Below are 26,404 nucleotides of genomic sequence, written 5' to 3'. Positions count from 1 at the left end.
ATTGGTCAGTAGTTTATAGTCGATTAAGAGTGAAAATAAAGTGTAAAAGAAAAACTGATAATCGATGAGGCTCTTGCACCTCTTTATTGAGTGAAGACAGGAGAGAGAACTCATTAAATACAAACTACGTCTGATTTGATAAAATTAATAATTGAGGAACCGAAATTGCACAATGTAAATTATTAAAGTTGTTTATGAGTACTGATGACTATATAACAAGTAGTGTTATATAGAGGTAGTTTTAAATTATATGACCTGCAGATCTTGAGTGATCTCACATGACATTTGAGTATTTAGTAAGGAAAATACGACACGACTTTTTATCAATAAATACAGACCCTTTCGTAATGCATTCTTGTCGATTATTATGAAGCCCAATGAATGAAGGAGTGCGGCAACGATAGTAAAATTAACATTTGTTAGGTTTATACCTAAGAACCATCTCCTTCATGCATCTATTGAAGCTGCAAATGCGGTTTTCCTTGTGGAACGCACCGATGGATTTCCTTAGGTGACTGCAATCCCATCAGTAAACATGCTCTATTTTTCTCTCATACCAGTTACGCCCATGTAGTTTCATATGACGTAATAATTCGTGCTTCGCTCACTTTGTCACCATCCGAAGGAGTACGGGGCCCATAAGGAGCATTCAATTAGCCAGAAGTACGACCACCACTATGTGATAACGATACACTAAAGCTTGAGTCGGTCAAATAGGAAAATAACCAAGATACAGAGAAAATGCAAAAATACAAAGGGGTGTTTATATTGCGTCCTACAAAAAACCACGCAACATAAGTATCCAATCACATTGATGAATATCTATCCCAAGTCAGAGGTCAAGGACAACAAAAAAAAGCGCAAAAAACCACTAAAGGAAAGAAAAAAAATTAATTTTAAAAGTCTACCGACCCTCACTTCAATAGGCGGTAGACTAGGTGAATTCAATGGCCAATAGAATCTGATGCGCTGAATGAAATCTTACCAAATTTGGCATCAGAGATGCTACGGGGTACAAGAGTGTATATTCGGAGTTTCATGCAGATCGGAGCTTAATTGGGACCAACGATCTCCGGGACCTATCTTTTGCATTAGCCTCGTATTCGTATTCAGATAATATGGTGATCCATCGTGCAATAATTCCGGATGGGTTGGATGTATTAAGTAATCCCTTTAAGGCTGAATGATCCGTTATGATTGTAAATTTCCTTCCCAAAAGGTATGGTCTGAACTGTTTCACTGCCCAAATCACTGCTAAACATTCTAATTTTGATACTCCATAATTGACTTCACTGGTTTTTAAGCTTCTACTTGCGTATATAATTGGATGCTCGTGACCATTGTCGTCCAATTGCGTCAGTATGCACCTGAGTCCACTTCTAGATGCATCAGTCACCAAAATAAAGCTTCGATTGAAATCAGGTCTTGACAAAACTGGCGCTTCTGTTAAAAGCTTTTTAAGAGTTTCAAACGATTCAGTGGTTTTCTCGGCCCATGGTATCTTTTTTGAGGTTTTTGTTTGATCGTGTAATGGACGTGCTATTGCAGCAAAGTTCTTGATAAATCGTCGATAATAAGATGCTAAACCAAGGAATCCTCTTAGTTGTGTGAGAATTTTAGGAATAGGATAATCCTGTATTTTTTTTATCTTGCTTGGGTCTGTCTGTATTCCTTCTTTTGTGACAATGTATCCAAGGAACTTCAGGTGATCTTTAAAGAAAAAGCTCTTTTCAGGGTTTAGCTTTAAATTTGCAATCTTGATACAGTTAAAGACTTGTTCCAGGTGGGTAAGATGTTCATGAGTATTAGTTGAGTACACATTCAAATCGTCAATGTAAGCAACTAAACATTTGTTTATCAATGGTCTGAAACAAAGGTCTATTAGCCGTTGAAAAGTTGCCGGTGAGTTGACCAACCCCATAGGTAAGGTATTGTAATGATATACGCCATATTTTGTTGTGAAAGCAGTGAGTTCTTTACTGTTTTCCTCTACTGGTACTTGATGGAATCCTGCTCTCATATCTAGAGCAGAGAATATTTTAGCCTTGCCCAAAGTGTCTAGTAAGTCGTCAATCCTTGGTAATGGATATGAATCTTTTTTAGTCACTGCGTTGAGCTTGCGATAATCGATAACCATCCGGTATTCACCGTTTTTCTTTTTTACCAAAATTACAGGAGCCGCCCAAGGACTATTCGAGGGTGCGATTACCCCTAATCTACAATATTTATCTAATTCTTTTAAAAGATAATCTGATTCAACAGGGCTGAGTCTATACGGTCTATGACTGATAGGTTGTGTATTTTCTTCGACAATTATTTTGTGCTGTATTAATTGTGTATATCCAATCGTGTCATTATTCCAATCAAATATATCTTTATATCGATGCATAAGCTTTTGCAACTTCTTTTCAACATCACTTTCAATACCTCCAACTTCCAATTTAGCATACATTTCTGGATTTATTGTTTCGTCGTCTGGTTCAGAATTCTCGGTTACCCCCTCTTCTAGAGCGAATAAGTCATAGTTTCTATTGAGCTGATAAGCTTGTACTATTTCTTCCTCTTCTAAGTTATATTCTTCTAGTTTTCCTATTTCTTCATATGGTTTCAATAGTATGTCATGTTCTGATCGATTATATATATGGATTTCTATATTTCTTCTGTTGATTATGATATTCGAATTTACATCAAAATAACACATGGCATCTAGGATATCCTGATTGGTGATATCAAACCCATAGATGAGCTTTCTGTATCCCTTAGAAGGTTTTTCCACTCTGAAATTACATGACGAGTGCGCCTTGATCGCCATTCCTTGTTCAGGTGCTCGGATAATCTTTCTTGCTTCTTCAGATAACAGCTCTATTTTTTGTTCCTTTTCTTCTTCCAGTACCAACCGTGATTCTCCTTTTTCTAGCTCGTCATCAGATACTTCATCTTCTGCGGAATAATCTTCCTCACTGATTTCTTCTGAATTAGATAATTCTTCTGAGTATGTTTCTTCGGTATCTTCTGTCGCCTCGTCTTCAAAGTGTACACGTTTGGGTGATGAGTTTGTCAAACTGATAGGATTTTGATAGCTTTGGGTGTAGGTGACCATCTTTGGTACTCGTTCTTTCTTACGTACGAAGGATATTGGTAACTCGGCTTTTTGATTTTTGTATGCTACTTTCAATGTGCAGCTATTAAAATTTATTTTCGCTTTGGCTCGATTCAACCAATTGTTTCCTATAATAAGGTGAGAGGGACATGAGGTAGTACTTCTATGTTACAAAGTATAACCATATTTTCTTTGACTTCTATTGGAACATCGTATATAATTCCTAGAACAGATTGTTTGGTTCCATTGCCCAAAGTAAAAATACTTTCTGATGGTGCATCGATCTTTAGTTTCAAGGTGTCAGCTAGGGTTTTTGATATACAGTAGCTTACAAAATTGTACAAGTGTTTTGCATTTTTTGCTTCCGTAGGATTTATCGATACCAAAACGATAAATAAACAGCAGCATGTTGTACATCATTCGAAAGTATAGCTTCTTGTCTTTCTTTGAGTACTATTCAGTCGGCGATAAAGTCATTGTGGATGGAGGTATGACCGCTTACAAATGCCGACTGCACTTGTACAATTTTGGAACCGCTTCAAATATTTCAATATCAGTTCATAATCTTGCTCGCCACAGCGCGTAAGCCACCAAAAAAGATTTTTTTTATTTTTCAATGCTCAAAGTATCTTTTTCTTTCTTTTTCTGCCATTTTTCTTACATCTACAGGAACTAACTGCTATATAAAAGCGTACCAACGTCCAATATGCAACCTATCAGTGAAAATCTCCGTAATCGTATCATCAGCTGCTTAAAAAATGGATACTCTATATCAAAAACAGCAAACATAGCTGGAGCAAGCCGTGGAGCCGCTCAGAACGTTCGAAAAACAATAAAAAACGAAGTAAACAGCATTAAAACAGGTCGCCCCAAGTTACTCAGCAACAGGGATGATCAGTATTTAGTCCGATTAGTAACAGTTAAAGGTCAAGAGAATGCAGTAGAAGCCAGGAACATGCTCGAAAATGACTTGCAAAAGGTTGTATCAGCCCAAACAGTGCGAAGATCGTTGCGTAGGTCTGGTTTAACCTCTTTTGTTAAGCCTCAAAAACCATTGCTCAGTGAAGTAAACAGACGAAAGCGATTGGACTGGGCTCTTAATCACGTTGACTGGACCATAGAACACTGGAAACGCGTGATTTGGTCTGATGAGACTAAAGTAAATCGTTTTGGATCGGATGGTAAGGTTTATTCATGGAAGCAACCAAATGAGAAGCTTAAAAGAAGGCATGTAACGCAAACCGTAAAACATGGTGGAGGCTCACTTATGGTTTGGAGCTGTATTAGCTGGTACGGGGTTGGGTATATTGTCGACGTAGGCAAGAATATGGACAAGAGCGTCTATTTATCTGTATTGCAAGATGATTTGGTGAAGTCTATGGCCGACTATTGCGAAGAAAACGACCTGAGAATGGCTGATTTTGAATTTATGCAAGATAACGATCCCAAACATAAGTCCAAAATCGTATCTGAAAGGTTGTCTAAACAGGATTTTACAACAATGGAGTGTCCACCACAGTTTCCAGACTTAAATCCAATTGAAAATATGTGGAATATCTTGAAAAAACGCTTGTTTAAACAGTATGATTGTCCTCCTGCCTCTATGGATGAACTATGGACTCGTACGTTCGAGACTTGGCATGAAATTACCGAAAAAGAATGTCAAAATTATATTGAAACTATGCCTCAACGATGTATTGACATTATAGAGAATAAGGGTATTTGGATCAACTTCTAATGCACACTTTTAAATAAAAACTTTATTCTAAAACATCGGTTCCAAAATTGTACAAGTGCAGTCGGCATTTGTAAGCGGTCATACCTCCATCCACAATGACTTTATCGCCGACTGAATAGTACTCAAAGAAAGACAAGAAGCTATACTTTCGAATGATGTACAACATGCTGCTGTTTATTTATCGTTTTGGTATCGATAAATCCTACGGAAGCAAAAAATGCAAAACACTTGTACAATTTTGTAAGCTACTGTATATTTGTTGTTAGATTACTGTTTTCATTTGAACAATGAACGTTCTATTGCTATACTCTTTCTTTTTTTTTTTACTTAGTCTTTTTTTTTTAACTTAGTCTTTTTTTTTACCAGGCCATTTTTTTTTCCTAAACACGACTATTTTGTTACGTTCTGTAACACGTTTGTAATGATCTAAGCTAAAAATCACAAACCACCTTCCTAATATGTATTCTTCTGAACAAAATAATCGCAAAATGCTTTTGATTTCCGCATTTTGCCCTCAAAAATAAAAAAAAGAAGACATCGGTCTTTCAACAGTAGAGGGGAACAGGATTTCCAAAAAAAGACCATTTGAAAAAAAAAGACACTTTTTTAAAACATGAATAACTTTATAAATACTTACGCTACAAAAAAACAAAAGTATTGTTCAATTTCTTTATTTTTTTCGCACCTGAATCTTTTTTTAAAATTCGAAAATGACCAATACAGCGAGCGTTAACTTTTTTCATTTAATCAAAGACGTCAAAAGAGTTGATTTTTGGATGCAACAACTGACTGTAGATGTTGACAATCACCAATTATTTCCAGTGGCAATCACGTGATCAAGCGCAACACTAATTACTATAACGTTCATGAAATTAATAAAAGTGGGATGGCGGAGTGGTTAACGCGCCAGGTTTAGGTCCTGGTCTCTTCGGAGGCGCGAGTTCGAACCTCGCTTCCACTAACTTATTAATTTTGGTCGTATGTGTTGTAACAGTGGTCTCTTTTTGGACGAAGTACGAAACAACTCCGACATGGATTGTTAAAATAACTTAAGTTATTTTAACAACCATCGTCAAAGAAATAACAATAGCCGCAAAAATAAAAAAGGTCAAAAAAAAATAAGAAAAGCTAAAAAGAAGAAAAAAAAAATTCATATATATATATCCCATCTTTTGTGAAGAAGTGGTTAGTTAGTAAAAAATAAATCATATATTTCTACTCAATAATTAACAAACTTTAACAAGAAAGTCCCTGTTTACCTAAACTTTTTACTCTACTTTAACTTTTATCAAGAAACATCTTATTGATCTTACACATAAGATCTGGTGGTCACTACTTATCAAGCATCTGCTTAAATTCCATACAAAACAACAACTTACAAGGCAATCACAACCTTAAATCAAGCTCTACAAGCAAAATTTACCCAATTTAACTCACTTACTACAAGCCAACCTTTAAAATAACAGTGTTGTAGTGTCGTGTTTGATTACGAATAGTCTTTTTATAGTAATTAACAAAGGTACAGATAAATTATTTAGTTAAAGATTGTCTCTTTTATTTAATAAAGATAATGTATATTTATACTATTTTACATTTGCTGCGGAGGTGACGTTTGTTATGTATTGATATAATGTTGATATTGAAAGCACTGCGTCTATACTGCGTCTATACTGCGTCTATACTGCGGTTGACATTTACAAGTAGAAGTATTAAAAAGGAATCTTTGTAACATTGCAACACGCAAGAACAAAATGGCGGAATTTAAATCGTTGCAGTTTATAACGAACGCCTTACAGTTTGCAACAACCACCTTACACTATACAACAACCGCCTCTTATGTTATAACAACCACCCAAAATACCAAAAACAGAACAAAAGCATAAAATCCAAAAACATATAAATAACTCCAAATAATAATCACAAAAATACTTCACTTCTTATTTTACTTTTTCTTTTTATCAAATAAATATTCTTTTAAAGAGGCAAATTATCTCTTATTTTATTTAACATCAAGAACAAGAAGCCCCTTGAAGCTATCATACTTCATTGTAAAACCCCCTTTTATTTATCTTTTTATCTTTTTTTTTATTTTACCTTTATCAAAACAGTCTGATCTACTTTATAAGATCTGGTGGTCACTATAACAAGCGAATCAAGCCAAGTCTGACTCATATAAAAGCAACTCTTATATCAATTACACTCAAATCTGTTTATTTAAACCTTAACTCAACACTCCCAAACAGAGAAACTACTATAAACCAAACCATTACAACATAACCCAAAAGGAGAATAAAACATATTGTTATTTTAAAGGTTGGCTTGTAGTAAGTGAGTTAAATTGGGTAAATTTTGCTTGTAGAGCTTGATTTAAGGTTGTGATTGCCTTGTAAGTTGTTGTTTTGTATGGAATTTAAGCAGATGCTTGATAAGTAGTGACCACCAGATCTTATGTGTAAGATCAATAAGATGTTTCTTGATAAAAGTTAAAGTAGAGTAAAAAGTTTAGGTAAACAGGGACTTTCTTGTTAAAGTTTGTTAATTATTGAGTAGAAATATATGATTTATTTTTTACTAACTAACCACTTCTTCACAAAAGATGGGATATATATATATGAATTTTTTTTTTCTTCTTTTTAGCTTTTCTTATTTTTTTTTGACCTTTTTTATTTTTGCGGCTATTGTTATTTCTTTGACGATGATTGTTAAAATAACTTAAGTTATTGTAGCACAAATGATGAAATTTTAGATCAAGAGAACAATGCTGATCACAAGAATAATTTTGATGTCCAGCGACATTGATGTCGTTCGACATAGATGTCAAACAACACAAACAATAAGCCACGCCAATTTTTATATAAATAAGATGAATATTTTTAAACAAAATAACATTATCCAATCCAATTCAATAAATCAAATCTTCTTACGCTTAAAAAGCAATCTTTTCTTATTGGATCACAATAACCTTTTCTTTTCTTTTTATTTTTACTTATTCTTTCTGATCTGATACCCGAGTTATCACAAATCAAGAAAGATCCCTTTTATTTTTATCTTTTATTAAGCAACCTTACTCTTAATCTTACTGATCTAAAAAGATCTGGTGGTCACTACTCAAAGACAATTTACTCTAAAGAACTGTTAAACGTTCAATCAAGTTACCTAAACTCAAGTCATTCAAGACTTCAAACCTCAATTTAAACAAATCTACATCACTTTAACACAAGCCAAGTCCCAAGTACTAATGTTATTTTGTAGTATGGTTGGTTTAGTTTGAGTGTTTTAGAGAAGTTTTTCTTGAAATTTTTAAAGTAAGGTACTGTAGTGACCACCAGATCTTTTAATTAAGATCAAATAAAGGTAAAGGTAAAAAAAATAAAGGGATCAGGAACTTTTATGAGAAGGTTGCCTGTTTATTGAATAAAATATATAAAATAAAATGTGAGTAGAACTGTACTGTCCTTTTTCTTCATCTAAATAGTTGGGATATTTATATTGTTAAATTTTTTTTTTTTCTCTTTTTGACTTTTTTCATTTTTTTGACTTTTTTCATTTTTTGACTTTTTTCATTTTTTGACTTCTTTGTCACACTAACAAGTTACATTATTTTAACAATCCATGTCGGAGTTGTTTCGTACTTCGTCCAAAAAGAGACCACTGTTACAATATGACACAAACGGAATAAAAAGATATGACGTGACAGCAGCAAAAGATTCTGCTGAACATATATAAATGATCAAAACATTTGGAGAAAGCGAGGATTGAACTCGCGACCTATTCCATGCGAAGGAATTGTGATACCACTACACCATTTCCCCAAGGCTGGTAATTCTAGTAAACTTTGTATCTTATTAGACATACGTTTGAACTGTCCCACTGCAAATAATCGTTCCAATTGGATAAAGCATATCGTAAGATTGAACATTTTTTGGTTAACAGATATTTATGGGTTTTGGAGAAAAGATGTAACTTTCGTTGTATTGGTCATTTTTGAATTTTGAAAAAAGATTTAGGTGCGAAAAAAATAAAGAAATTTAACGATATTTCTGTTTTTTTTGTAGGGTAAGTATTCATAGAGTTATTCATGTTTTAAAAAAGTGTCTGTTTTTTTTACAGATGATATTTTTTTGGAAAGCCTGTTCCCCTCTATCGTTGAAAGACCGATATCTTCTTTTTTTTATTTTTGAGGGCAAAATGCGGAAATCAAAAGCATTTTGCGATTATTTTGTTCAGAAGAATACATATTAGGAAGGTGGTTTGTGATTTTTAGCTTAGATCATTACAAACGTGTTACAAAACGTAATAAAATAGTCGTGTTTGGGAAAAAAATGACCTGGTAAAAAAAGACTTGGTAAAAAAAAAAGACTAAGTTAAAAAAAAAGACGAAGTTAAAAAAAAAGAAAAGAAAAGAGTATAGCTATAAAAAGTTCATTGTTCAAATGAAAACAATCATCTAACAACAAGTACACTTCATAGAAATGCAAACTACTTTTACATTATAAAAAAAGAATACGTGTATATTCTAAAAGAATAAAAAATAAAGAAGCTCTGCTAACATTTTGCTACAAGGCAGTTATAATTAACAAATACATGCAAAACACTTTTGTTTATCAAGTAAATAGATTGCTTTATTATTTTTTATGACAAATACAGTGAGTTAAAAAACCGTTTCAGTGTTCTTCCTAAATATGGTTTTGCTACCACTACTACCGATATACTTAGTAAAATGCTATATTTTATACATCATATGGAAGCACTAGTCCTGGTGTATCATAAAATATAGAGATAGTATTACTTTTTCAATATTTGCTCACTAAACCTTATAAAATTACTACAGTCGGTGCACTGAAACGGTTTTTTAACTCCATTCAAAAAAACATAAATACCAATAACAATTACGCAAACTTCATTTTTCATTTATGCAATGTACATGAAGCCAGGAGATAAGTATTCTGCTTTGCATTTATTAAAAAAACAAGTATATAAACACGTTATTTTATTAATAAACGCGTAACAAATTTTGTCCTTTTTCATTTAACATTTTCAACCCAATCTTTATTAAAAATGACTCGCTCTATTTCCCAAGACACTCAAAATGATTTGAGAGTGCTGCTAGATACCGATTTGTCTTATGAAGAAATTGCTGATCGCTTGACTCTCTCTAAAGCCACTGTTCATCGATATTGCAAAAAATGGAATATCCAAAGACCCGATAATACTGGCGGACGACCTCCGATCTTAACTGAAGCAAGCAAGTCTCTCATGAAGAGAATGGTAATCTTAGGACGACTGAAGTCTGGTGTTGAGGTTTTCGATTATTTCAAGGCCATTTATCCAAGGTTGACTTATAACACCACCCTAAACGCCTTAAAAAGCCTAGGATTCAAAGCCCGACCCAAAAGAAAGGTACCTCTTTTGTCAGCAAAACACAGGAAAGCACGTTTGGATTGGGCACTTGCTCATAGATACTGGACCACTGACGACTGGAGAAAGGTTATCTTCTCTGACGAATCGAAAATCAACGTTTGGGGTTCTGATGGAGTTGAATTCTACTGGAGTCTGCCTGGAAGCCCATTACAGCCTCATCATGTAATTCCAACCGTAAAACATGGAGGAGGAAGCGTTATGGTGTGGGCTTGTATGACTTCCCATGGAGTTGGGTATATCTGCGAGATATACGACGGCAGAATGACTGCACCGGATTATATCCATATCCTAAAAACTGAACTGGCAGACACCCTTGCTTACTACCGATTGGGAGATGGTGATTTCATTTTTCAGCACGATAATGATCCAAAACACACTGCCAAGATAACAACAACTTATCTTAAAGAAGAAGCAAGATACCCAGTGTTGCCTTGGCCCTCTCAATCGCCTGACCTGAACCCAATTGAGCACATGTGGAGACATTTAAAGTTGAAATTAGCTCTATATGAGCAAAGAGCAAGAGGTGTCCATGAACTATGGGAAAGAATCAAAATTGAGTGGGAAACATTTGATAGGGATGTTTGTTGTAAATATATTGATAGTATGCCGGCTAGAGTTCAAGCTGTAATAAAAGCTAAGGGTGGAAATACTATATATTAGTATTTTTTTACCTAGTTAAAAAACCGTTTCAGTCATTGCCTTTTTTTAAAATGGCCATTGCTCAAGATGTACTTCATAGATTAAGATGAGATGTACATTGCTTTGTTGCAAAAAAGCGATATAATAACATAATAGAAAAGAACGCGTGTACTCTAGATACTTTTTTGAAAAAAGGATAAATGTGTGAGTTTCAATTTTACTGAAACGGTTTTTTAACTCACTGTAATATAAAAGAATATATGTTTTTTAAGCTTATACTAGTTCATTACTTACTTTATGTTTGCACATGGGTGTAATTTGCCATTAGCCATTAGCCATTAGAGATGTGAGCAATGGCAACTTTCTTTACCAAAAATAACTTTTCAGTAACAAGCAACAATAAAGTCTGTTATTCTTATAGTTTTATCGTATTGGAAAGAACAACTTTGCTCATGAGGTTCATGTTCGTCATCCGAATGTGTCCCATTAGGAATTCCTAATGTAAGAAAAAAAAAGAAACCAACATTAGACTTGGTTGCTATTATTTTTTTTTATAAACTTACATTTGACCAGAACTTGAGCTTTCTTCTTTATCTTTTGTACCTTGAGCATCTAGTGTATTCCATGAAACAAAGCCAGGGAAAAAAAAAAATTACTTTAAGCACCGACTTTGTTTTTTGAAATTTAACATGTTTTTTTTATCAGGCACGTTTTCTCTTTCTACCTATTTTTTTGCTATTTCCAAATTTAAAAACTATAAACAACATGAACAACTTCAACGCTACCAAAATTGTTTGCACCTGTTCTGAATGCATCAAACACCCCAATGGATATAGAATGCTTGCAAAGAGAACTGTAAGAGGCCATGTACTTATCGACAGAGTTAGAAACAGAGGTTTTTTTTTTTTTATTTTCCAACAGAAATACAACCGTGCTAATGTTAAAAAAAAACAGAATCAAGAAGAGCAAATGAAACTAATGACCACGAGGAGGAAACCATTGAATACTCTTCAGCAATTCCTGAACCAGAAAGTGAAGGTATATTATTAGTCAACAAAGCATTTTATATAAGAAAGTTTTTATTTATTGAATTCTATTTTGCAATCTGGTAGATGGAATGAGCATTGACGAAGAGGAAAGAATGAGTGATGAACAGCAGCTTCGTCACCTTTTGCTGTTGTTCAGGCTGAAGGAAAAGATACGATGCAAAAGGATTCCGGGCCAGGATTTGTACTACGTGAGATCCAAATATAGCAATCAATGCGCCCGAATTTTCCGGATCGAATGGTGTAACTTTTATGGTCGTTACACGTAAACTCAGCTCGTGAATCGCATTACAACGGAAAAAAACTACCTTTGGCGGACTAAAAAAGAGCGATTGCGTGCCCGTTATTTGTTACACATAGTCATCCGTTATCTCAAATGATGCAAATAATTTTTCCGCTTTCAATGGTGGTATTTTTGAAGGTGTCACTGTATTACCTGACGAGCTACAGGCCTTCAAAGACGAAAAAATTACCTGGCTCACCGTCAACGGTGGTTACGGTGTGATAGCGGACCGGATACTACCCGTATTTAAAACCTATACACAACTGTCGATGCATTTGATGATTCTGCAACGAACAATGATACGTATGAAGAGGCCACAATAGTATTCAGGAGCTATGGGCTTCAAACCACTAAAACGCTACATTGGTTAAGTGTGTCATGTTCTGGTAAAGTAATTTAAAGGTAGCAGTAAAACCTAAAGAATACTTTTTGAGACTGAACTTTAAGACAACCTTAATTGTTAAAAAGAAATCATTACAAAGTCTACTTTTTATATTCTTCTATCAGTTGGCGGATAAATGAGTAGCTATGAGCGTAGATTCAATAATTGACATGTTTGACTGAAGAATGATCACTGAATCGATTATGAAAATTTTTAATTCGTTGTTTTTATAGATCTTATTGTTCTTTAACTGATCTGGGAGAGTTGTCCCGTCTTCATTGAGAGGAAAGATATATTTATATGAAATGCCTCCAGTCAGATCAAAGTTGACTAGGTACCTGATCCATTACTATTCATTTACAGAAATGATGAATAGTAAAGATCATGACTTATTTATTGGGACTATGTAAAAGATACGATGCAAGGAGATTCCGGGCCGGGTATTTGTCCTACCTAGATGCCAAATATAGCAATCGATGCAAATAATTTTTCCGCATCGAATGGTGCTACTTTCGAGGCAGTCACGTTTAAACTCAGAGAGATATGGCGCTTGCAACACGAAAAAACCTCTTTTGAGCTGACCCCACAAAAACGATGCGGAGGGATTACTCTACCAATATTTGTACAACATCAGCAAGCAGTACCGCAATCGATGCAAATAATTTTTTCCAATCCAATGGCGGTACTCATAGATCTCTCACTGTAACACACAAGGAGGTACAGGCTTTTAAAGACGAAAAAACCCCCTGGTCGGACGGACATTATGCTACCAGAAAGGATTACAAGCCGAATTCTTGTCCTACCAATATGACAAGCTTATCCATAGGTAGAAACAGTGTTTCCGCATTTAATGATGGTATTTACAAGGTGATCACATCGAAACTCAGCTTGGTATCCGTCTTAAAGCATGAAAAAAGTGCTTTTGCTGATGGACAAGAAATTGTTGTAGAACAGTAACTGATTGTAGTTGACATTAATAAATATAAGTCTTAATACAAGATCATAATTAAAATAAAATAAAATATAAGTTTATTTAAATAAGATCATACAATCAATTCCAATTAAACATGTTCTTTTAGAATATGTATTGTATTCATGAGAGTTCTTTGATAAGAAGACGTATCAACTAAAATAACCAAATCCAATCCAATGTCAGGAATATTGCTAATCTTTCACATAATTGAAATAACGCGTAAAATAACGTTATTCAATTCAGTGAGGAATTCCCAGAATAAAAGATAATCTATGACAGACATACAAAAGAACAAATGAAAAGTTTTCATAATCATAATTATAGATAACACTTGCTAAAGTACCTGAATATTAGAAGAACGATAACAATAGAAGATATCAAGCCACTCACTCAATAAGATATAAATACCTACCTTCAATTAGAATAATTTTTACTTTAACTTAAACTGAAATAAAGATCAGTCTCAAAAAGTACCCAAACTGTTTCTTGATCTTTGTTTTTACCTTTTCCTTTATTATTTAAACCATTATACAACAGAAATTGTACAAGTAGACTGCAATCTGAATATTGTTTCTAGTTACACTTAAGGTATTCTGAGAATCTCAGATGATATTTCTACATTGATTGCTCATTCTATTAAAGATTGCCCTTCGTAGTATCTTACATAACAATCGTAACATATACCCAGTTGTCATGTAATGAAAAAAATGACTGAACAATAATAAGGAAAGAGTGTAAGTCCTGCATGAGACTGGTTTATATTTCAGTTTAATGTAAACTAAAAATATTCTAATTGAAGTCAGATATTTATATCTTATTGAATGAATGGCTTGATATCTTCTACTGTAAGCGTTCGTCTAATCTTCAGATACTTTAGCAAGTGTTATTCTAATTATGATTATGAAAACTTTTCATTTGTTCTTTTTTATGTTTGTGATAGATTATCTTTTATTCTGTGGATTTCTCACTGATTGAATAGCGTTATTTCATCTATGTGAGATCAGAAGAACTCATGACATTGGATTAGATTTCTAACAACAGGAAAAAAAATTATTACTTTAGTTCATACTTAACGAAGTGTTGTAAGCATAGTTATTTTCTACACGACTCCAGCTGAATTATAATAAATAAAGATACGCAAAAGATTAAATTATGATTAAACAATTCTACACTTTTCCAAATTTAGAACAATAAGATCAGTATTTGTCATCCTAGAGAGTTTAATCAATTGTCAACCCACAAAGTAATTAGATCGAAGTTAATTGACTGGTTATTATTTCTATTTGTCAATTTCAAATGCATATATTAGAACATCGACCAGCTTTAGCTTAATCATTGGGGTCTCAGCACGACATCGTTACCGAACCTATATCCTTTATAGGTACGCTCACAAAGAATATAAATAGATGCCAACTTTTGATCCATAAAACGGGGGTTTTTTGCAATATAAAGAAATTTGCAATAAAGAAGGATTTTAATTTTATATTGCTACTACTGTTTTTTTTTGGTACTGTTTTTTTTTGGTGCGTTTTTTTATTTTTGGTGCCGGTTTTAATGGTTTTTTTTTTTTTTTTTTTTTTTTTTTTTTTTTTTTTTGCTTTATTTTTTTTAACCTTACGACTACAACACAAAGAACCATCATTAATATAAAGCATACTCTAGAAGAATGCATTAACCTGAAATTAATCATTGTTGTGATATTTGGGATGGTGCGTACTCGATTGCAGTTCAAAATAAAGTAAAACTTGAAACTTGATAATTGATGAGTTATTTGAATTTTTTTATTGAGTGAAGACAGACGAGAGAGCCCATTAAATCAGACGACGTCTTCATAAATTTAGTAATCAAGGAACCATAGCTACAAAGTATGAGTTACTAAAGTTAGCTGTGCATATTGAAGGATATATATCAGTAGCCTTTTATAAAAATAGTTTTAAATTATATAGAATGGAGATATTGATCAATTGCACTCAACATTTAAGTGTAATAACAAAAATACGACATACATAATCTTATTTAACTTATCTTATATCTTGTTTTATTTTAATTACAATCTTGCATTGAATCTTATATCTGCCAATGTCGACTTTAATTGGTTACTGCTCAATAGCACCTTTTACTCAGACAAAGGGACTGAAATTTGGCATACTTTTAATAGACATCACTACTACAGCATACCTATCATCAGTATGTATGAACTTGACTTGGAAGGAGTGTAAGTTTATAGCAAATCATTCTTTTTAGTGTTTTGAGAGTGATATTTTATTTTTATTGTTAAGCATGAAAGGGATACAATTAAGACATAGAACCCGCAGGTACATATTTAATTAGAACTATTTGTAAACATAATTAATTTATGAATTACTGGCTCTGTTGCCTAAATTTCTACGGGTAGCACGGGTAGCACGGTTAACACCTCTAGGTCTACCAACAGGGCGGCTTCCGGTTCGAGGCCTTCCACCAAGACGATTACTACGTGCAGGTAAGGCTTCGTTTTGACCATTTCTAGATACCAAAGGACTGCCCTGCTCTGATTGAAGTAAAAAGCTGGATGTTTCTGCCGTGTCATTTAGCTCCTCCCCGCTATCGTTAGCTTGTATAGCTTCTTCTTCTAATAATTCCCTAGCATCGCGGGCACGACGACGTTCTACCCATGCTTCAAAACGACGAGCATCTCTAGCTGCAATTCGAGCTGACACTGAAGGTGAGTTACCATCAAGACCACGCGTAAGCCAATCCTCAGTTTCTGCAGACCGTTCAGCTGGATCTGAGTTCATTGCCACTTCGCGGATCATGCGCTCAAAGTACTGCTTGACATTACCGGCATTCTCGCTTCGCCAAAGATACTCCAAGATGCGTTTGTAGCAGTTTTCTTTGGTTCGGTTACGAGGCTTGATAAACGCTTTTAAAGGAGCCCACATACTTTCAATCATGTTGGTATGAATCTTTCCCGATATGGGCAAACCAGAAAATGAGCCTTGGTTACCTTGTACTTGATCTACCGTGGCAAAGTCTAAGGAATGATTGACAACCTGATGCCTGGCAAAGAAGAAGTTGCCGTCATTGTAAGCGCTTGCATTGTCAAGTATCTCGCCAGTATTCTCATCACGCTCTTCCCTAGGGTGCAGACCGGAATATGCTCTCCATCCATCAGATCTAATGGTTGACCCACGCTGGCAGTTATCATAAATGATGGGCAAGAGTGTTGCCGCTGTCCGATTAGGGACGGTGCAAAAGAATTTGCGTCCTGCTTCATACCTAGGTCTCAGCTCTTGATCGCCAGTTCGATGATCAGTGTAGGTGTAAAACCGATCTGCCTCATTGGTGGGGACCAAGCACTCAACCATACCAAAGACCCAGATGCCTTCTACACGATGACCACGATGGTTTTTTCGCTTGCCAAACTTAGACTCATCTATTTGTATATGGTGACACCTTACATTGGAGCCTAGTTTATGCTCCTCTTGTCGATTATGGGCATTGTAGTCACTGAGCATCATTAATCGAAGATCATTTGCCAATGAAGTCACAGCAGGACGGCTCATGCCATGGGAGTTGCAAATGTTGGTGATGCTTGCGTCTTTTAGATAATCATACATCACCGAAAGAGTGTAGTTTGTCAAGCATTTACGATTGTAAAAAACCGAGTTGTACGTACAGACACGAGACTTTCTACCAGGGTGACCAACAGTATTACCATTTTCATCGATGTCAAGACCACCAGCACAATAGTACGTAAGTCTTCCGCTGTCGACACGATTTCTTAGGGTGCAAACTTTTCGACAGCCATCAATGCCACATACATTGGTTCTATGAAAGGCGTTGTTTGCGGATAAAAGATGACTGCAAAAAAAAGGTAAAGGGTCAGTAAGAAAATAAATCCCACTATCGCAATGTAACATTTTTGATTATAATTAACTTACTCCCATGCTCTTTCGGGACTAACAATTATTTGCGCTTCAAGGACACGGTCACCAGCAGGAGGAAGATAAGACCTGTAGCTTGAAACTACTTGACCAGATACTCGACCGCCCCTACGAGGAGTGGCACCGTTGTTTGAATGGACAGAAGCAGATGAGTTGAGACGAAGCATGTTAAGTAGATAAAATAAAGAAGAAAAAAAGAAAAAAGGCATGTCTCTTTATATAGATATTTGAAATGCAATTAAACACGTTGTTTCACATATCACATACTCAAATATGCACATGGTTACAACTCGGAAATTAGCACTCGTGGTTACAACTCGGAAATTAACACTCGTGGTTACAACTCGGAAATTGGTACTCGAAGTTACGATTCATTATATACCTGCGCCTTGTGGTTACATATGCATGCTATTATGGATGGTTTCACTATTCTAATCCACCCTATGTTCTTCTATTTGCAGATTATAGCACATAGTACCAGTTTTGATATTTCACCCGTCTCATATTTAAAAATGTGCAAATGAAGTTTGTTAGCTTAATTTGTCACTGTCGTAATCTTATTTACCTAAAAAAAGTTCTTGTCCATTTTCGCATTATAGAACCAATAGTTCGGTGAATTCTTAAACATTACAGTATAATAAGCTTTTTACTAGCAACCAACAGCAGCTTTTCATTGTATACCTATTATGAACCTCGCTTTAGAAAAGGCGGTATGGCTGATATTGTTGTAAAACACACAGAAAGGAGTGATAGTGCTCAGGCCAAAAAGAGAGGCTTTGTACAATTGCCCCAAAGATTTATTGATGCTCCTTTTTGCTTGCTTCGTAATTATCTTTTGTAAAAGGAATTTAGTGCTTAAAGTTTATCAGCAATCAATGCAGAAATATCATCTGAGATTCTCGGAATATCTTAAGTGTAACTAGAAACAATATTCAGATTGCAGTCTACTTGTACAATTTCTTGTCCATCAGCAAAAGCACTTTTTTCATGCTTTAAGACGGATACCAAGCTGAGTTTCGATGTGATCACCTTGTAAATACCATCATTAAATGCGGAAACACTGTTTCTACCTATGGATAAGCTTGTCATATTGGTAGGACAAGAATTCGGCTTGTAATCCTTTCTGGTAGCATAATGTCCGTCCGACCAGGGGGTTTTTTCGTCTTTAAAAGCCTGTACCTCCTTGTGTGTTACAGTGAGAGATCTATGAGTACCGCCATTGGATTGGAAAAAATTATTTGCATCGATTGCGGTACTGCTTGCTGATGTTGTACAAATATTGGTAGAGTAATCCCTCCGCATCGTTTTTGTGGGGTCAGCTCAAAAGAGGTTTTTTCGTGTTGCAAGCGCCATATCTCTCTGAGTTTAAACGTGACTGCCTCGAAAGTAGCACCATTCGATGCGGAAAAATTATTTGCATCGATTGCTATATTTGGCATCTAGGTAGGACAAATACCCGGCCCGGAATCTCCTTGCATCGTATCTTTTCCTTCAGCCTATATAGGAAATAAAATTATTCAGGGACCGAAGTGAGTTCAAGGTCAATTTTAGTATTGAACTTGAATAATATAAATATTGTATATGGTTAATATTGTAAATGAGTCTTAGAGAATATGTAATATATAATATTATGTATCCAGTACTTGTTATTTTTATATAAGATTTGAGTAATCTCATACGAATAATAAGTATTTAATGGGGTAAATACGACATCTGAGATTAGATAACTAAAGATAGCTACCACCGATATAATTTGACACGCAGAGGAACAATTATATATACTAATCTTATTAACCAACTACTTATGTATGAACAGAGACATATTATTAAACGTAGTTACTAATTATCATAATCAACTCTTATTTAACCCAACCTGTGAACATTTAACCCGGTGCCATAAGACAGTATCCTATTGTCCTGTCAAAACATGAAGAATACAGAGCTCTATTGAGAAACATACTCGCTAATATATCATCACCGTGTCGTTGAAGCATTATTATTCTTAAACAGTCAAGCTTTTAAAGATGTAAAGTATAATGTAGGAACGCTTGGGGAATAAGTCACAGCTTTACCTTATCAACATAGTAGACCGTCAGTTTTAGTTGTTCAATATACAAAGTGGGATTTTTCTTTATAACATTATAATTCCAATACAAAGCTTGTTGATGCGTATTGAATATGCACATACAAAAAAAGGACATACCCATGTTAAGTATTGTGTTCACTTATAAAGTTTTATTTGTTTCAAAGCATAAAAGCTAGAAGATTATCATAAAAAGTCACCATATTAAAGAAAAATAACATAAAATTTAAACCATATTTAATTCAATAAAAGCTATACATTGGTTCTTTAATGATTAGAGAAACGATCGCTTAGACTTCAACCACGTCGAGGCCTTCCTACAGATCGATTTCCAGCTCTTGGTCTACCAACTGAACGCCTGCCACTACCAGGGTGATTACTGACAGAAGGTGCAACAGCTCTTGGTCTGCCTACTGATCGACGTTCACTTCTAGGCCTACCGATCGAACGAATAGCTGCTGGGCTGGGGACTCCTGCTTCACCATTATCTGCAGCAATAGAACCTTGAATGCCAGACTGACCCAAACTGCTTCGTGCTTCAAGAATATGATCCTGCATGACCTCGCCATCTGGGCCACCAATAATGCTGTCATTGTCCGATAGTATCGCTTCTTCTTCTAACAATTCCCTAGCATCGCGGGCACGACGACATTCTACCCATGCTTCAAAACGGCGAGCATCTCTAGCTGCAATTCGAGCTGACACAGAAGGCGAATTGCCATCAACACCGCGGGTAAACCAGTTTTCAGTTTCAGCAGACTGTTGAGCTGTATTCGAATCCATTGCCACCTCACGAATCATACGCTCAAAGCACTGCTTTAGGATGGTTGTACCTTTGATGCCGTCGGACTTTAAAATTTCCAATTTCCTTATTTGGAAATCGATAATTTTCGGAATATGAGTGACACAATCGGTAGAATATCATAAAATGATGCATGTCGTTGTCCAGAATGGATAGGGTGTCGTCTTTGTATGTAGAGGGTCGCATGTTCGACCCTTGTGTGTGTCATTTTTTTCTGAAAGTTTTAGCAGTCCTTTTTTATGTCTGAGTTTTTGCTTTTTGTGACTTAACTATTTTAAATAAATTTTTTTTTATTTCGCGTTTCCCCCCTGTTTTTTTTCCCCTTTTTTTTTCTTCCCTTTTTACATCTTTCAAATTAAAGTTAGTATATCATGTCTTTTATCAATATCTCTACCGCAAACTACACCAATCCTGCTGGTATTCATCGTCAAAGACCTGTTACTTCCCCCAACAGCCCTATTGTTATCGTTGATTCTGATGATGAAGTAGAAGAAATGCATTTAGAAACCGAACAAACTTCAGATTTGGATGTAGCAGTTATTTCTATCAATAATGATGATAACGAAGAGTTATTGGAAATAGAAGCTTTCGAAGTTGACGATGAGGCACATAATAGTAATCTTTTGCCGGATAATTGGAGCAGAGGTCAAAATGTTCCCATTATGGCAACCAGAACTTTTTTTTTAACTTTTGGAACTGAAGAAGCGTGCATGCAGTAAGTATAAAAGTATAACAAAGCACACTTGTATACAATATTAATAACTCTTTTTTTTTTTTATAAATTAGGTTTTTTATTAACAACGGAATCTATTATGGAAGCAACACAGTGTACCGTTGTAATGGTGATGAAGGAAGCGTCATGTATTTGGAGCAAACAGGAAGTGTTCCACGTTGGAGATGCAATGGAATCATAGTTAATCAGGAAACTGGTGAGAAATGCTGCAATGGACGTCAAGTTGCTGTACGAAATGCTTCCTTTTTTAGTAATCGCAGCTTACCAGCCTATGATGCGCTCTCCATTCTTTACTTTTGAAGCTTGAAAGTACGACGAATGACAATTTCTACCATGGTTGGATGTTCACCAAAGGCAGTACGAGAAACTTTAAAAGATTGGTACCAAGTTTTACAAGAAGATTTACAGCAGAACGACTGCAAAATCGGAGGTTATGATGTGGATGGAAATCCAATCGTGGTAGAAATCGATGAATCAAAGTTTGGTAAAAGAAAATATCATCGAGGACATCGTGTGGAGGGTGTTTGGGTGGTAGGTGGTGTTGAAAAAACACCTGAACGAAAGTGTTTTCTTGTGGTAGTAAATAATAGAAACACTGAAACGATGGATACAATCATTCGAAATTATGTTGCCGATGGTTCCATAGTACATACAGATTGTTGGAGAGCATATGAAAATATGGTAAACCTTGGAATGAACTTGGTACATCGAACTGTCAATTCACAGTGTGACATTTAGTGACGGTGATGTCCATACCAACACCATCGAGGGTAAGCTTAAAATTGGAGTGTAGAAGTGTTTATAGGTCTAGTTAATAAAATCTTTTCAGGAACTTGGAATGGAATAAAAATTAATGTAACTCCTGCCCTTAGAACAAAGAAGATGGTACCTTGGTTGCTTATCGAATTTATTTGGCGAAGAAAGCACCACAACGATATCTTTGGTGGTATAATTGATTGTCTTAAAAATGTTAGCTTTGATCGAGCTCAGCGTAATCCAGCATGGTTAACTGAGCTTGCTGCAGAATAATAATAACAATAAAAAAAAATTAAACAAAGCTCAATAAAAATGTCCTCAATAATGTTACGTACAGAGAGCAAGCATTGTTAATATACTTCGACAAAAAATATCCAAAAGCATTACTATAATCAGTTAAATAAAAGAAAAGCCTATACAAAAAAAAGAATGCACAAAGGAATCAATTCAAAAAAAAAATAGCTCCCACATAGACACGCCTGCAGCATCGGAACAAAAATACCGATTACATGTTTCGAACAGGCGACCTCTTCCGTCGGAAGTAGACACTCTAGCCATTCCGGACAGCGACTTGCATAATTCGACTGTATTTTGTTGACGAGCTGATTCATATTCAGAAAATTGTTGATTTCCAAATAAGGAAATTGGAAATTTTAACGTCCGACGGCATCAAAGGTACAATTAACCGAACCTTAGCAGCAGAGAGAAGAGAAATCACCTCTTCTTTGTATAGAACATGGATAAGAAGACCAATAACCTTTGGGCCAGGGAAGCAGATGTCAAGGACACGGGAGAGATCAAGACCAAGCAGACGCAGGTTACGTCTGATTTCAGCACGGGTAAGTTTTCGATTGCGATTCAAGTACAAGTACTCGAATCCACGAGGAGCAGAAGGATCAACAGGCTGAAAAGTACGACTTGCAGCAAGCTTGCGCTTTTTGGAGGCAGGTTTCGAAGCGTTACGAGCGGCAATGACACTATAAGTGGGAACCACAGCAGTTGGAACTTGTTCAGAAGCAGTAGGAAGAGCAGCAGGAAGAGACGAAACAGAAGAAACAGGTGCAGTAACAAGATTGTCAGAAGAAGTCAATTGCGCCTTCAGATTCGCAATCTCTGCTTTGAGAGATGTGTTTTCAGATCGCAATGCATGGAGTTCGGCCAAGATGTCGTCGTGTGATGTAACACGGTTTTGCAGCGTTTGTACAGTATTTAATAAATACTGAATAGTGTTTTCCAAGTTATTTGAGCTTTGCATGTCGACATTCGCTTGGGCATTTGTCGACATCTGCGAATTAGTAGGGGTGAAATGTTGGGACATGGGAGATGTCGAAAATTGCAAAAAAAGGAGTTACGAACTTGAAAAAAATATATGTTGTAGAGAAAAAATTAGCGAATTTTTTGGTGTTAAGACGGTTGATGGATGTATCGTATTGGGTGAGATATTTGAGTTCAAAGTTGATTACGCGTCCTATACCTTGTGTAACGGTCGGAAGAGCGAAAGAGGTTGGTCGCTTAGCTCAGGTTAAAGATTTTGTTTTATTTAAAAGAAGATATATTGCAGGCGATTAATAAATCATTATTGCATCTTCAAGTACAAAAAAAGATAATAGATACAAAAAAAGGAGCCTGAGAAACAGAAAAACTCCAAAAAAAAGATAAAGAAAAAAGGTGAGATATGCTGCCTACTTCCACAACTTAGCTGACCTACTGTCACAACCCAACGGTAAGGAACTTTGATGGCTTTACTTCCGTGGGGGATCAGTAGGAGACAGACAAAGAAGGGTTTCAGTCAGAGCGACGAGCAGAACGAGAATACCATAAGGCACCAGGAGAAGAGTCAATAGGATAATACCCATTTGGACGACAGAGACGTTGGATGTACCAGAGCATCAATAAGAGAGAGGACCACCAAGGAGGACAGCGAGCTGAGCGACCAAGGGGCAGCGAAGAGAGAGCAAAGTCAATGGGATAGGACCCAGGAGGACAGCGAGGAAGGTCAGACCAGAGGAAAGACGGGATCAAATCACATTCAAGAAAGTGACGGCGAGAGCGACGATCACGGCCACAAGGACAGTCTTCAGGCTTACCAGGCAGCCAACCTAGACGCCAACGAACCAAGAGAGAACGTTCTGCACGAGTAGCAGGAACATAAAGAACGGGATCAACCACCAGAGCAGGGCGACATGCGCGTAAGAGAACCTGGGTAGTGGAGGTGAGAAGAGATGTGAGTTGACGCTCACGATACTGGCGGAAGAAGGTCTTGAGCCGAGTATCGGAGGACGGAGCAGGAGAAGGCAAAGCCAGGAAGAGCGGATTGTTTTGCAAATGGATGGTTAGACGACAGGCAGGCACCGAGGAGACCATCAGCGACAGGAGACACGAGCGAGGCAGAGAGCGAGCACGAAGGCAGAAGCGAGTTGTGAGCACATCTATGCGGTGATGCATAGATGGCAAAGTGGTGACATGCTTGATAACTGATGTAGAGGAGGTGGCATGGCCACCAACCATCATACGAAGGCAGCGATCTTGAAGACGTTCAATTTCTTTTACTTGAGCAGTGGTAAACTTGGAAATAGCGAGGCCATATTCGAATTTAGGACGGACAAAAGTAGCATAGATCCGGGAACAGAGCAACAATGAGAAACCTTGACGGTTGACACCTATCAAGTTGAGGATGGACATGAGCTTTAGAACACCAGGAGAACGAAGAGAGAGCACCGAAGCAGCAGAGAGACCAGTCTTGACAAACGGCATACCAAGGTAGATAAACTTGTCGACCAAAGGAAGAGATGTACCATAAAGGCTTAGTTGGGTTGAACCAGAAGGTGATGACGAGGAAGTGGGGTGGTTGAGCACCGCACACTTTAGAGGATTCCATCGATAACCAAGGGACAAGGAGTGATCCTCACAGAGCTTGAGCATCTCTCTTACTGACTTTGCCGAGCCAATGACTGCGACATCGTCAGCAAAGAGGAGAGAGTTGACTGGGACCATACCAGCATCAGCAGAACCAGAAGAAGGAACCAAATGAGTAGCAGGAGCAGCAACTTGACGAAGGAGAGCAGGAAGAGTGTTGATGTACACCGAGTACAAGTGAGGACTGAGAACAGAACCTTGCAAGACACCGGTGACAGGAGAAAAAGGAGCGGATGAGTGATTAGACACCAGAACAGACACCGAGACATCATCAAACAGATGAACCAAGAGAGGCAAACAAGGAGACGAACCAGCACCAGAGCGAGAGAGAGCATCCCAGATAACACGCCGGTCGACGGTATCGTAGGCCGACTTGATATCCAGGAATGCCACCACAGGGAACCGATGAGAACGACGGTAATACGATTGTATTAGTTCATGCAGGCACAGAGCCTGATCCAGAGCAGACCGACGAGGACGGAAACCACCTTGAGCGAGATCAAGAGGAGGAGAGACAGAGGATAACCATGGAGATAGCGACAGCTCAAGTAGTTTGCGGAATACAGATGTAAGTGAGATTGGACGGTAGTTTGAGGGAAGTGATGAATCACCTTTCTTGAAGATAGGATATACTTGAGCGTGTCGCCAGAGAGAAGGAACGTAGGACCATTGCCAGCATAAACTGAAGAACCACGAGAGAAGGAATGACAAGTCAGTACTGATCGGCTTGAGCATCTCGGCCTTGATGTGATCAGCACCAGGAGCTTTGCGCATAGGCAGTTGACCGATAAGTAGAGCCAATGTTGCAGGCGAGAATATTGAGGTATTAGAATGAGTGGAATGGGTAGTAGACGAAGGAGTATGAGCAGCAGCACCAGGGGAGACAACCAAAGGAGACGAACCAGGAGGACCAAAGGGCAAACCAAGAGAGGACGGATCAGGAGGAGCAGGCGGACGGACAGATGGAAGCAAGTGACCATCATAGACAGAAGCCAAGTGACGAGCCATTACTTCCACTGCCGTGGCCGGACCATCAGGATGAGTGAATGAAGCGGATGTTTGATGACGACGTTTGAGTTGCTTGACCTTGGCAGTTGCCTTGGAAAAATCAGACTCAAGAGACTTGCAAAACGTTTGCCAAGAGAGACGTTTGGCATCGATGACAGCTTGACGAAAGGAAACATTTGCTTGTTGATGTTGATGCCACCAATAGACTTTGTCTATGCCAAAGGCACGACGCCATCTACGGTAGCATCGTGTTGCGCTATTCAGCAGCATCTTGTAGTTGTTGCGTCCAATACTTTTTTCCAATGGGATGGGACGAGGAGGACGATCACCGACAGAAGAGTCAAGAGAGCCCGTAGATGATGGCTGTTGAGCGACGCGTTTGAGGTCGTCAATAGGGCGGACGTGAAAGAATGCAGGTGGTTGACCCAACCCTCTTTCAGTTGAGAGAGCAAAAGGAACCAGAAGGACCGAACCAAAAGGTATCCTGGATTCATTTTGGACATGGATCAGGTCTCTCTAAGGGCCAAAACAATTTCCTTAATCTATGAGGATTGAGTGGTGGCATCACGGTGTAACAAAATGTCAAACTTCCGAAGGA

At 36.9% G+C, this 26,404-nt stretch overlaps 9 protein-coding genes and 2 non-coding genes across 11 annotated transcripts; 5 read left to right on the top strand and 6 right to left on the bottom strand.

The window, feature by feature from the left end:
• Positions 1–2,519: 2,519 nt before the first annotated feature.
• Positions 2,520–3,100, bottom strand: RO3G_10551 (uncharacterized protein; the record flags this gene model as incomplete). Its single annotated transcript, XM_067665136.1, has 2 exons — positions 2,520–2,528; positions 2,687–3,100. The coding sequence occupies 2 exons, from the start codon at positions 3,098–3,100 to the stop codon at positions 2,520–2,522; spliced, it is 423 nt and encodes a 140-aa protein (XP_067521237.1).
• A 706-nt stretch (positions 3,101–3,806) lies between these two features.
• Positions 3,807–4,838, top strand: RO3G_10550 (uncharacterized protein; the record flags this gene model as incomplete). The annotated part of the gene is made up of 1 exon (XM_067665135.1): positions 3,807–4,838. One exon carries the CDS (start codon positions 3,807–3,809, stop codon positions 4,836–4,838), a length of 1,032 nt encoding a protein of 343 aa, XP_067521236.1.
• An 880-nt stretch (positions 4,839–5,718) lies between these two features.
• Positions 5,719–5,799, top strand: RO3G_19122. Its single transcript has one exon. It is a non-coding gene; the product is annotated as a tRNA-Leu (tRNA).
• Positions 5,800–8,578: 2,779 nt separating this feature from the next.
• Positions 8,579–8,650, bottom strand: RO3G_19121. The gene has a single exon. It is a non-coding gene; the product is annotated as a tRNA-Ala (tRNA).
• Positions 8,651–9,896: 1,246 nt separating this feature from the next.
• On the top strand, positions 9,897–10,919 carry RO3G_10549 (uncharacterized protein; the record flags this gene model as incomplete). The annotated part of the gene is made up of 1 exon (XM_067665134.1): positions 9,897–10,919. One exon carries the CDS (start codon positions 9,897–9,899, stop codon positions 10,917–10,919), a length of 1,023 nt encoding a protein of 340 aa, XP_067521235.1.
• A 744-nt stretch (positions 10,920–11,663) lies between these two features.
• On the top strand, positions 11,664–12,550 carry RO3G_10548 (uncharacterized protein; the record flags this gene model as incomplete). Its single annotated transcript, XM_067665133.1, has 3 exons — positions 11,664–11,753; positions 11,820–11,936; positions 12,305–12,550. 3 exons carry the CDS (start codon positions 11,664–11,666, stop codon positions 12,548–12,550), a joined length of 453 nt encoding a protein of 150 aa, XP_067521234.1.
• A 3,386-nt stretch (positions 12,551–15,936) lies between these two features.
• RO3G_10547 (uncharacterized protein) lies at positions 15,937–17,675 on the bottom strand (the record flags this gene model as incomplete). Its single annotated transcript, XM_067665132.1, has 2 exons — positions 15,937–17,392; positions 17,506–17,675. The coding sequence occupies 2 exons, from the start codon at positions 17,673–17,675 to the stop codon at positions 15,937–15,939; spliced, it is 1,626 nt and encodes a 541-aa protein (XP_067521233.1).
• A 2,213-nt stretch (positions 17,676–19,888) lies between these two features.
• Positions 19,889–20,392, bottom strand: RO3G_10546 (uncharacterized protein; the record flags this gene model as incomplete). Its single annotated transcript, XM_067665131.1, has 1 exon — positions 19,889–20,392. One exon carries the CDS (start codon positions 20,390–20,392, stop codon positions 19,889–19,891), a length of 504 nt encoding a protein of 167 aa, XP_067521232.1.
• Positions 20,393–20,764: 372 nt separating this feature from the next.
• On the top strand, positions 20,765–21,426 carry RO3G_10545 (uncharacterized protein; the record flags this gene model as incomplete). Its single annotated transcript, XM_067665130.1, has 2 exons — positions 20,765–21,108; positions 21,180–21,426. The coding sequence occupies 2 exons, from the start codon at positions 20,765–20,767 to the stop codon at positions 21,424–21,426; spliced, it is 591 nt and encodes a 196-aa protein (XP_067521231.1).
• A 1,069-nt stretch (positions 21,427–22,495) lies between these two features.
• Positions 22,496–23,200, bottom strand: RO3G_10544 (uncharacterized protein; the record flags this gene model as incomplete). The annotated part of the gene is made up of 1 exon (XM_067665129.1): positions 22,496–23,200. One exon carries the CDS (start codon positions 23,198–23,200, stop codon positions 22,496–22,498), a length of 705 nt encoding a protein of 234 aa, XP_067521230.1.
• Positions 23,201–23,667: 467 nt separating this feature from the next.
• Positions 23,668–26,076, bottom strand: RO3G_10543 (uncharacterized protein; the record flags this gene model as incomplete). Its single annotated transcript, XM_067665128.1, has 1 exon — positions 23,668–26,076. One exon carries the CDS (start codon positions 26,074–26,076, stop codon positions 23,668–23,670), a length of 2,409 nt encoding a protein of 802 aa, XP_067521229.1.
• Between the last annotated feature and the right edge of the window lie 328 nt (positions 26,077–26,404).

Source organism: Rhizopus delemar, genomic scaffold (genome assembly GCF_000149305.1).
Source record: "Rhizopus delemar RA 99-880 supercont3.8 genomic scaffold, whole genome shotgun sequence".
Classification (NCBI taxonomy): Eukaryota; Fungi; Mucoromycota; class Mucoromycetes; order Mucorales; family Rhizopodaceae; genus Rhizopus; species Rhizopus delemar.
This window is presented reverse-complemented; position numbering and strand designations above follow the sequence as displayed.